Raw genomic sequence first — 12,091 nt, 5'->3', positions numbered from 1 at the left:
GTAGACGGCACTCTATCAGACTTCCGGAATATAGTGAAATTAATTGTTGGCGACGCGTGTAACAATGGTGTGATGGAAGCTGAAACATGTGTGTTGACTGAATCAGTAAAATTGTTTACCGTTTATCCACTTGTCTAATCACAAAAACTGTCCCTTCACCATCGTCCCCACGCGGAAACACCACTTGTCGATATGGTGCTTTCACTATAAGGTACAAGCAGCAAGTTGCCAGGGTATTGTGAAAAACATGTATACACGCTTGTTGGAATTCTATCTTTCGTGGAATTTTGTTAGAGCCTCTTTTAGGGACATATAATGAGCTCGTTCTTGCTTGATCAGTTTAGCCACTTTTCAATACAAGCAACTCTGGGACCTAGCAGAGGTGACTCGGATATACTGGATGAATGAATAGCAGAGGGGAACTTTAGTTGGCGAAACCTCGTACTTCGTTAGGCTTATCAGTGTTGGATGGGATTTTTGTAGACGGATTATCTAAATTGCCGCATAGTTTGCATAAGGTCTTACACTAATTTGCTTGATTAAATTCATGTATTCCCATAACTAGGTTGTTGAAACCACTAAAAATATTCTTCGAGTGTGATTTTAAAGTTTTTTCATTCTACGTGACTTCCTTGATCCGACCCACCTTGTGTAGATAAACAGATGTTCGATAAGCTGTGAAAGTGAGCTCTGGAGGTTATCAATATAAATGCGCGAACTCTTACCTACTTGGCAATTGATTTAACGTACCTTGAGCAACATTTCGATTGCAAACACACAGGTGAATGCATGGTCAAAATATTCCAGGAGACAGTTGCGGACACTGTTCTCGGACACGGGATCTTCCGCGGCCAGTGCCACGCTGCTTGAAGCAATCACAATCATGATGAACAAGTCGAAATACCGGAGATTGACGACAAAATGACAAAATCGCCGAACACTGCAGTGACAAAAACACATTTATATTTGTAAGTTACCTTGTTTATAACTAATCATAGGATCAAGAAAACACATCTTTATTGTTTTACTTCCAAAACGGATTCACCTACCTAACCTCAAAATGGTCTTACCTAAGCAGCACCAAGATTAAGCCTAACCTTTTGCCACAAAATCCAACTGTGCTTACATTTTGACTGTCGAAACACATTAATGGCGAACGCCATATCGATTCCATGAAAACTGATTCAATTTAGAACAGATCCCCTAACATAAAACCCGAATAACTTTTACCTCAAGTTTTTTGGAATCAAATACGGCTGCGCATCAACCTACTGCGCAGCAGAACAATCATGTGAAACAGACCCGTGCGATTATGCCCCCGCGTCTGAATCACGTCCGATTTCATCATGAGCCGGAGAAAGGTCAAATAAGGACACAGAAAGTTCACACCCACTCCGTGGCCAGGGCACCCCGTACACAGGCACACAGGCGGCCATCTATGATTAACCGAGACAAAGGAACAACCGCCCGAGAACAGGTGTGGGTGTGTGGGAGACACACTGGTTGGTTGACAGCGGATCGACCATCAAATACGGTGATAAGTGAATCTCATATATATAGCAGTTTGTAATTGCGTTAATACACAGTTCCTTCAGGTCGTCTTCTTGTCTTCTGACTATAACCCAGTAGCGTCAGGGCAGGTGAAGAGGTAAAACAGAACCTGATTTGTGGTTTTAGCGAGGAGACTGTAGGTTTGGGACGGCATTTGGGACAGAGTAAGTCATCCTATGGAAGCACGAGGTCAAAACTAGATAACCCTGTTGTTGTCGAGGTATAAAAGATGGAGTAAAGACATTTTCTTGATAACTGGTCACTCAGGACAACGTCGAACCGGTCTTAAAAAGAACCAAGGCGGAAGTCTTACGATTACCTGCAGAACCAATCATTACATGAATTTGGGTTGCACACGCAAGTAACACATGTGGCGGAAACAAAAAACGGACACAGGTTTCCGGTGATCTCTTATCGCGTGTGGTAGTTCAAGTCACGTTCCCAGAAACAAATGTGAACATATAGGCCGCTCGGAGGAAAGAGCATATACTTATGGGTGCAGAAATGTTTCATAGTGTTCCATTTAGAGCAAAGCGTTTCAGTTAACACAGTTAACATATTATAAAGGAGATCACTTGAGTCGTCCTGCTACATCAAGGACTACTTTCGGAGAAGGGCAGAACCGGCGGTTCATTCAGTCCCCGATTTTGACCATAGTCTGCGATTCGCTACCGAGTTTAGCGGAAATTTGCTGTGTACACGAGTAAGTGACAATGAGTTGTATTCTGTTTTGGGTTTTGCGGGATGTGTATTGTTGTATTCTATTACAGACTGTTTTCATCGAAAATCCTACTTTTTCGAGCTTTCTCAGGTGTGTCTTATCAATCTTACCAAACATGTCAGAAATAGCACTTTGAACTCGGCTTCTCAACTCTATAATTTCCACGGAATACGCAGTGTTTGCACGCGGGCTATATTGGACAGGACGACCTCACGCAGAACTGAACACATAACTTTCCTAAAATCTATTCGTTTAGTTCGATAAAGATCTGCGAGCTCATCATGGCACACAGATCGTATTTCAAAATTATAGGCGCTGAAGTGTATCAGAATGTGCTCATGATATTCTAGAATCCGTCTTTCCAATCCACGTACATATAGTGTCAGAACCACCTGCTAAATTGGAAGCAGAAACCACGCCGGTGTAGTTTGAAGCAAGCTGAAACCAACACGGCTGTCAGGATTGTCGTATTATCTGACCCCATGCGTATGTATGTATGTCTCTGAACCGAACCGGGTGGCATCATGTTGACAGTTCAAATGGCCAATGATTGATCGGTCAAGATCCCACGTCAGAATCGTGTCACATGATCACTATTTAGAACAACGTCCATCAAGATTTTATCATCGCCTGTTAATGTTGCTACCCTATATTTGAAATGCCCGTCGGTACTCTGTGGGAAATATCAGTTTCGACTTTTGGTAAAGCGGACACATTGGGTTCGCTAATGCCGAACCCTGTTGATTCATTTACATTAAAATACACCTAATTGGAAAATATAGCCGGACGTCACGACGCGAAATGATACCATAACAACAGCGACAACAAAGCTAACAGCAGGGACACCAAAGGTGCTGTAACATAGACCAGAAAAATCAGTTGCTTTACGATGGAATATGCCCCAAGTACGATAATCTGTAACCACCCGAATTCTACAGATATTCCACAAGGTCACGGGAGGCAATGAAGCAGCCAAATGAAATAAACTATTTACTGCATTTTGAAAGCAATTCAAGGGCATTATTTAGGCAAACAAAGCAAAAAGGGGGCAAAGCCGGAAGTGGGCTTCTTTATTTTACGGATTTAGTGCAGGACAAAATCGAGTATCTCGAGGTGATGGTCATCTTTCCAGCTGCGTTATTAATTAACTACAATTCGAAAAATGAAGCAACTGAACTCTCTTCAGTTTACAAAAGATCCAAGGAAGTCAAATAAGAAGGACGAACAGAAGCGGGTATAACAAACAATATGATCAAAGAATTTGTGCGGCTAACAGAAAGTAGAACCCTACGACATGAAAAGGAACAAGATCTAGTGTTAAGTCAACACGGTGACTGAACCAACTGCTCAGAAAAAATGGGTTTCAGCGTTACCAATGAAACTTGCAAAATTTTGCCAACCAGAAATTAACAGGATAGCCGGAATTAACTTTCTAACAACCTAAACGAATTATTAGTTCTGATAAATCACTCACGGGTTTGTAGAAGAGAATATGAACATTGAGCTATAAGGCAGGATTGGTTTTCCGTAGGATATCTGTTGAGGGGGGTCTGGCTGTGGGGCATTTTTTTCGGCCTCAATACAATTTGCAATTTGATTGTGAAATTTCTGTATCATTGTATCTGAAACAAGGGACAAGAACAAGTCGACAGTTATTCAGAGGAAAGAGCGCAGTCGCCGAGTGATTGATTGATTGATTGTACCAAACGGGATTCCGTTCGTTCAGTTGGGGGAAATGTGTTTTGTTCACATACTGTCATTGTGAACTTCCACTGGTAAAAACAACTGCAATAATCCAAACTGACTTGCAGTGTTTAATTTTATTTTAGAAGGGTATATGATTCGCTGTGAAAATAAATGATGGTTTGGCTCTTTTTTCTGCTCAGCCACCTGTCAGAGCAAATAGATGAGGTAGTCTGGGTTACGATCGCAGCTGAACGATGGTGACACCGTCTGATACGTTCTAGTTTAGTTTCCACATACAAAGGGGAAGCATTTATTCACACAAATGAATAAAAACTTCTGCAATGAGGTGTATGTAATTGTAGTTGTTCTGGAATTAAATTGATGAATTGTTTCAGATATGAACTGGCTAGACCACAAATCCGCTTCTCTCATCCCCAGGCTGAAGGCGCTTCAGATACTAGACGGACTAAGGTTGTTTGTAAAAGTCTCCAGGGGGTTGTCTTTGGACAGTAAAATTTTGTTGATCACTATTGTGGATACTCTAGTGCAGCGAAAAACGAATAAATTTTGTAATACACTACTCATAAGGTTGCTGAAAATTCCTCTACAGCCCACGACCGGTTTCGCTCTTCTTGGGGCTCATCAGGTGGGCGCAGTCCCCGGGTTTTCGTCAACCTTATGTTCTACTTGAAACCAAATTGCACGAAATCAGCAAAATACACTCATTTGCAGACTAATTTGGTTTTTGGAATAAATTTTCTAAAAAAGATAAGCTTTTACAGACATGGAATTCAAAACGGTTTTGTTCTAAGATGTCTTCTCGCGAGAAATCAGTCCATATAAACGGAACCTAAGCTGTCTATAGCTCGATGCACTACAATCTGGAAGGTTTTTTAGGTCTAAACCCAGTTGCGGTCAGTTGACGAGCTCTCACTTGTATCGTGGACTTGTTCAATATAGACAAACGCTGCTTCACAGACAAATCAGTTTGTGCTGAAAACTAGGTATCCAACGGTATCAGGGTGTGGAAACGATCATAAAGTGTGTGAATACTCCACCTTCAAGATGTAAGCGTTTACAAGGCTACCTTCTAACTAAGTTTGATTCAACTTCAGCCGTTTTCGACAGGCAAAGTACATACCTGAAGACTCTATGGTCAGCTGCAACTATGAGTGATAACTATTCAAGTTCTGGCTCTGAATATCTTGGAGATACCAATAAAAATGCTATGAGGATGAGCGATAATCACGTTTCGACCTACGGGAATTCCCATTTTGTTCAGACTCATAACGGGAAAAAAGCATCCGATTGGTGATGTGCTCTGCTTATTAAAAAGAAATGAATAATGCTTAAGGAATGTGGGAAGAACGGTGAAACACGTACAGTTGTTGTGAACACCATTTTGAAAGTTGTCAATTAGCGCCTTCCGGAAACTCTCATCCGTGGACCTGTGTAGAATGCATGTAGAGGTAGGAATTAGATGCGAATCAGTTTGAATTTCACATGACTTTTTAAGCAACTCACGAAGCATGGGAAAAAACTCACAGATAGAAGTTGCCCTACTGTGAATGAACGGAGCAATGGATAGGGTAATAGTGAGCATAAGGTGTACACCAGTGCGTGTACTTAGAGAGTCATAGTAGAGGACAGATTATCTTATTGTATTCCGGTAGACAGACTGAAAATACTCTTCTCCGTATTGATTTATTGGAAGAAAACAAATGAAATTACAGGTTTTCTAAGGCATCCGATCGATCAAGTCATGATAGAAAGACGACATGAAGCTATAGGAGCATTCACTTCGCCAAAAATGACCATGTTGGCTCAAAGCCTTATGTTAACTCGTTGTCCTGTATACCAGTTCCAGAAACATTTTCAGAAACAATACCAGCAACAGTTTGTCTACACCGCTTGTATGTGCAAGTAAAACAACCAATGAGATAAGGGGATATGGGACGAATAATTTTGAGTTTATCTCTTTACTCATCTGAAACTGGGGAGAGGGAAGTATATTTGTACGGCGAAGATAAATAAACTTCTATTGACTGGCTAGGTCACCATTACTTGTAAGTCACAGGCTACTTAATCGCCAAAGGAGCTTTTGTGTTATAGGTTCCATGGCCTTAGCTTTCTGACGCTGTTGTCTTTAAGCAAAAAACTTCCCTCACTGCGAATTTCATCTTCATGTTTGCGGTTGTTTGTGCATCATGTTGTTTCCCACAAAGACCACCCTACCTAGAAGTAATTCATCTCCAGACCTGGATTACACACATAAGCTGTTAAGCTATGCAGGTAGAAAAATTTCAGTTCTCGAGAAATACACTCATTTGCAAATCAATTTGGTTTTCACGGGAGGCTCAATTGAATCTCTCGTTTATGTTGTCCTCCAGCTGAATGTGCTGCACACAGGCCGCCCCACGATTCAGTTGGCACGATATTCGAGATATCGAAGTATATCTCTTTTCATAAAGGANCTGAAAACTGTTCGACTCTTCGAACCTTTTCGTTTTGACTTTAGATGAGGGGCACCGTACTAGAACGTTTTTATTGCCTTTCCTACTCAAATGCGAATGAGCTATAACTGTAAAACACGACAGAGTTACTGACTGTTCAGTTTTCCGTGTCTTTGTGCTTAAACATACATGCACTTAACCCGGAAAGCCTAATAGGTCTCGTATCTCAGATGGAGATGATTTATGAGATAACAGATCGACTGTTTTGCCCCCTAATGGTTACGGTCGAACTGCAGCTGCTGTTTCCCTTCGCCACCAAAACTGACAAAATGGATAGAGAAAAATTGTAAGCCTCTAACACAGTGGGCGTACTCTCATTCAAGAACTGGTAAACTGAATTTGCTGAATTTCACTAACATGAAATAGAATGCGTGAGTTTAGCAGCAGAACACTTATTCCACAACATTAACTTTCTTGACGAAAACCATGATCTACTACTTTTTTCGTATTACTATTTTTTATGTGGCACGCATCTGCTGAAATCCAACATCACGTGCACAAGAACGTTTGCGCCTAAATGGAATGACCTTTGTCAAGAAGTCCTGAAAATAACCCAAACGATCCCGGAAACTAATGAGACCCTAAAACTCCACCAAAATCTCAATAAGGAAGTCGGTGAGCATCCTGGCCAATCAATCACTCAATCAATCCAACAAGTGCAGATGAGTGTTCAGGCACACCACAGAAGTATGACCGACTGTGAAGCAGTTCGGGTCGAAGGTGATGGGTGTTCACTAAACACATGCCAGATCAATGTCAAAAATTGTCCTTCAAATAGCCTGAAGACGTTGTAACTTTCGCACTCGCACACACTTGTTTGTTCTCAATAAAACTGCTGTGTTCTTCGTCGGCGAGCCTTTTTCCAGCACTAGGCACTGGAGCGGGGACAGCAGTCAGATATAACAACCTCCCATTCGAGTCTATCGAGTTTTCGTCAATTTGTGTTACTTTTGCTTTGACGGCGTCTAGTGACAGGTACGGATATAATGATACCTTAATGATGAGTCCGACTAGCTGTCCAGCTTAATATTAAAACAGCGAGTTTTACTGTTTCGGTAATAAGTAATGCCATTATTCCAAATTTCCCTTTGTATGATGCTCAAGTTCTGATTACCTACCTGCGATTGTTGACTTCTTTTGTCTCCTCGGGTTTGCCCGCATTTTCACTGTCTCCGGTAGCCGAACTACCGGCCGCTTTGTTTTCTTCCTCTGCTAACTGAAAGTGCAAAATGTCAAATAAATATGTCAGCCGTCTAACAACTACTACTATCTGTTCCTTCCAAGAATTAGGTGTTTCCATTCTCGTAATAAAATCTTCCTTTTGTTTGCATATTTGGTGCATTGGTGGTGCCTAAGCGTCAGATGTGATAATGGGAACGGATTAAAACAATGGTAAGAGACTGTTTCATGTTGTGCTAACATCTTTAGTTTGTCAGTTGGAGTGTGGAAAACGGAGTGGTGCCTAAGCATCAGATGTGATAATGGAAACGGATTAAAACAATGGCAAGAGACTGTTTCATGTTGTGCTAACATCCTTAGTTTGTCAGTTGGAGTGTGGAAAACGGAATCTTGCGTGAAAAGTTCAGGTAGCTTGGCTGATTCGATATTTTCGATACATTCGATGTGATTTTGGTTCCTGAGACAGAAGAGCAGCACTTTAATTGTCTGTCATTTGTAACTTCCTCACCTGCACCTTTTAAATCGTTTCACGATGCAAAAGAGATTTAATTGGAGTGAAAGAAGTCAAACTTCAATGCATATTCAATTGGTCACTTAGCTGCAGTGACACCAGGTCACGTTCATATCATGCTGCAGAACGTACGTATGACAAACGAGATGAATCGGTGTACCATGGCTTTCGTGGTACTCTTCAACAATTCATAGGACGTGTAAATATCTTCTAGTACAGGATTTGTGCCAGTCTATTTAGCATCTCATGGACGCGATCGGGTGCCAACATTCCGTTTCTTGAGCTGTTTTCATTTGCCGGTTAGCACTCGATGCGGGTCGGTGAGTGAATATGAACAACAGGCATGAATGAGGTCTGTGTAGACATGGGAAATATGAACAAAATACCTATCCCTCAAAACCCCAAAACTGTAACCAAAAAGTTGCCCAGTGGGTGCGTCACGCTACCTGACTGGGAAGTCTTGACTGGCGGGTCAATCGGTCGTTGCAACCAGGATAGTTACTGGGTCGTCGTTCGATGATTCGGGCACACCAATCACATCGCTCAAGTGTGAACACGTTCGCCTGTTCAGACCTGAAAAGTCAGACGCGTCCAACGTGCGTCGGTGGAGTAATGGTTACGCGCTCGCCTCGCATGTCAGATGTCCGGGGTTCGAATCCCGGCACGGACATTAGATGTGCACTGCTGATGAGCTCTAATAAGAGCGAAACTCTTGTCCAGTGCTTCCCTTTGGTGTGGACTCACTGGAATAATTACGCTAGAACAGGAGGGTAACCGTTCAAACGAGAGTGGTGTGACAGTGAACAAAATACATATCCCGAAAAACTTCAAAACTGCAACATTGGAAATAGTTACCAAATATACGTTTGCTGACAGTAATGCTGACAAGGTGGGTGTTCGGATGGGGAAGGCCCGCCTGGCTCCCCTTCGATTTATGACAACAGTGATAGAGCGAATAGCACCATACTGTGGCCGTGGCGTTGTATGGAGTTGAAATCTGGCCACGACTCTGAAGGCAAAAGATGACTACCTACTTTGAACACATGTGGTTGGACGCCGTATTTCCAGTTCTGAAATGTGCCGTATGTTATCTTATCGGACGTGGACACCCGCTGGACAGTTTCATACAAATACGCTTACATTGACTGAGTGGTGTATTACGAACTGAAAACCGTTGATTTAAACATGACTCCGATCGAAAAAGAAACAGTCGGGTGAGCAAAGAAGCAATGAAGACTTAACTCATGGTCTCAGTCATCCTGGCGCATGGTGTTTGCCAGGATGAGGAGATGAACAATCACCCAGCTGGTGAACATCAACGATATAGATAAACCACAAAAACAGCGGTGTACCTATGTACTCCCAACTGCTTTAACCGCATGACTTTTATCGATATTGATTGTTCATCCTCTTCCCTCAGCGTTAATTTTTCCTTTCTGATGACGAGCTAGTGTGATTACTAGAACTATTGTAGCCATGTGTACTGTCTATGGTTGAAAAGCAGAACGAACAGATCCATGATTTTGGTATATAGCCCATGATTATGATATCTATCCTGGCCTTCCTACCACAGGCTCTCTATAGGTTTTCACCTCCTTAACTTTAAGGATGGTAAACGCACTGTCTGCCATTTGGAATCCATTAGCATAATCTTAATCAACGGTTTCAAACTTCAGGATGGGGACCAAATGAAGCTCCACTTTTGACAGAGACCAAAAAACCCGGATGATTGTTTCGCAGACGTGTGACAGAATGAACCTTGCATAAAATTACAGAGCGAGCCTACTTGAATCGGGAAATTCCGAACTTAGAACCACTTGTGCAAAGACCAATACCAAGCTTGGACATCTGATACTATGTGACCGTTTCTCATCCGACTGTTCGAAAGTTCGTCACTTTTCACCTGAATGTTTGCTAAATGATCATCAATCTTACACTTGTTGGCGATAGGAAGAGAAGCATGGATGTGTTACACTTTTCTGAGCATTTTGACTGTCCGATGTTTTGAATTCTTTACCACTCTGATTCGTGAGAGGTGTTTTGACAAGGAACTATGTTTGGACCCCAGAACTAGAAGCATTGGGACGAATATAACTGGAATACTATTCAAGTTGCTTTTAAAGCACAAAAATGTCAACTGACTGTTTCCGATGTATCCTGTCCCTCTGGCCTAACAGTATTTCACTGTTAAGTGCATCTTATGGCGTCGGAACATGCGCTGACCATATTGCCATCGGCAACAGGTAGAATCACTTGGATAACAAATAGCCAATTAATGCACAATTACTATGAACGAGTGGTGGCCGAATAAAAAAATTGGACCAACGAGCTGAAGGTCACAAAGTCAAACACGTTATAGGGTTGAGACGTAGGAGCAAACCAGTTAGTACTTCTCAAATCTAGAGCCTAAGTCTCCTACTCGCCAGTTGAGTGGTAGTGACATAGACAGTTCGGAATGCTGATCGAGGAATACGAAATCCAAACCGTGCATGGTTCAGGAAATTGTCAACAGCTCTCAAACCAGCCGGAACTAATCCATCGTGTTGTGCGTCGTCGTGGAGATTTCCAAACTGGAATTTCCATTCACATCGTTGTTGTATTTAGGGAAAGACTGACGTGATTATAGAGGGTGTGCAATGCCCTCGCGATTAACCTACGCAATCTGTGCATTAATTTCAATACCGGACAAAAATACCAGCCATCTGGTCGACGCATAACTCGACACTGGCTCGAGAGGCAAAGGGTTATTGTCAGTTGGTTGTTCGGATAAATATAGACAAAAAACAGAGGAATTTATTCGAGTTTTATTTGAGACTCTCTGGGTTTCCGCATGAACGATCTGTTTGGCAATTCATTTCCTGCTTCCTCTATTCAACGCGTCTAGGTTTCAGACTAAATAACATCGAGAGATATTGAAAACTGACACCGTTGCCTCGCTGTTGTACAATTAATTCGGATCGACAGCAGTTCTGAAACTCGGAGACAAACGTTGAAAATATTGTTTAAAAAATTGTTCAGTAGGTTTTAAGCACATATGATTCTGTCTGACTAACGAGTCCTGACAAGCAGACCAGCCGATCGACACAACCGAGACAGCTAGTAGGTTATCATTTGAGGCGTCAGGCAAGCGTGAATACCTTCGAATTGTCACAAGTGACATTTCGGATACGTCCAGCGTGCGTTAGTGGAGTAGTGGTAAAGCATTCGCTTCACATTTCAGGAGTCTGGAAGTCTAAATCTTGGAAAGCCAAGGGTGTACCCTGCTAATGGGCTCAAACAAGAGCGGAACTCGGGACTAGTGTGTAGTCTCAGAAGAATAAATGTGCCAGGACACAAGGAGGACTGCCCGAATCACAGTGGTGTTTCAGCCCCATTTTCGTTTTTGACCAGTGTGGATGGTCCGAAACATAATAATGATAATAATAGTAATAATAATCATTCAGTCGGCACAAGTTTTCGATGGTCAACCGCCATGCCACCCAAACGAAGCACATGGGCTGGGATACTGCCAAGTTGCCCAAGCCTAGACAGCGTAAGTCGAGAGGTCGGATTCGAACCACTGGGATTCCATTCAGTAGATTCACGCTTTTACCACTGAGCCACCTCGTCTCACTCTCGTCCGAAGCATAGGTCACTCTTGGTTTCGTCTACAAAACTACATTAAGACATATCTCCCCATATATGACATTTGGACGACTCATTTCATTACACAACACATTATCTGGGTACAGTCAGCGTCTGGTTCCTGAAGAAATCATGGAAGATACTCACCAACGTCATTGTCGGCGTTTGGCTAGTGATCCGTTAATCCAGCGAGTGACGAATCACGTCTAAATCTCAGATAGACGGGCATGCTCTGTAGCTACATCCCTCATAGTTCAGCTAAATGTTAGCACGTTCATCTGATCAGGACGGATATACAAGTTTATT

The 12,091-nt window shown here is 42.3% G+C and overlaps 1 protein-coding gene across 1 annotated transcript in view; it reads right to left on the bottom strand.

Moving 5' to 3' along the window:
* The window catches only part of T265_10559 (hypothetical protein), a gene marked incomplete at both ends in the record, with an annotated part of 113,832 nt that overhangs the window by 60,082 nt on the left and 41,659 nt on the right, over positions 1-12,091 (bottom strand). Inside the window, 2 exons of the mRNA XM_009176961.1 lie at positions 751-940; positions 7,590-7,687. Coding sequence (XP_009175225.1) covers positions 751-940; positions 7,590-7,687 — 288 coding nt within the window. The remainder of the gene's footprint in view (positions 1-750; positions 941-7,589; positions 7,688-12,091) is intronic.

The sequence above is a fragment of the Opisthorchis viverrini genome (genome assembly GCF_000715545.1).
Source record: "Opisthorchis viverrini unplaced genomic scaffold opera_v5_384, whole genome shotgun sequence".
Classification (NCBI taxonomy): Eukaryota; Metazoa; Platyhelminthes; class Trematoda; order Opisthorchiida; family Opisthorchiidae; genus Opisthorchis; species Opisthorchis viverrini.
The sequence above is the reverse complement of the archived record's forward strand: the minus strand, read 5'-3'. Positions and strand labels throughout refer to the sequence as shown.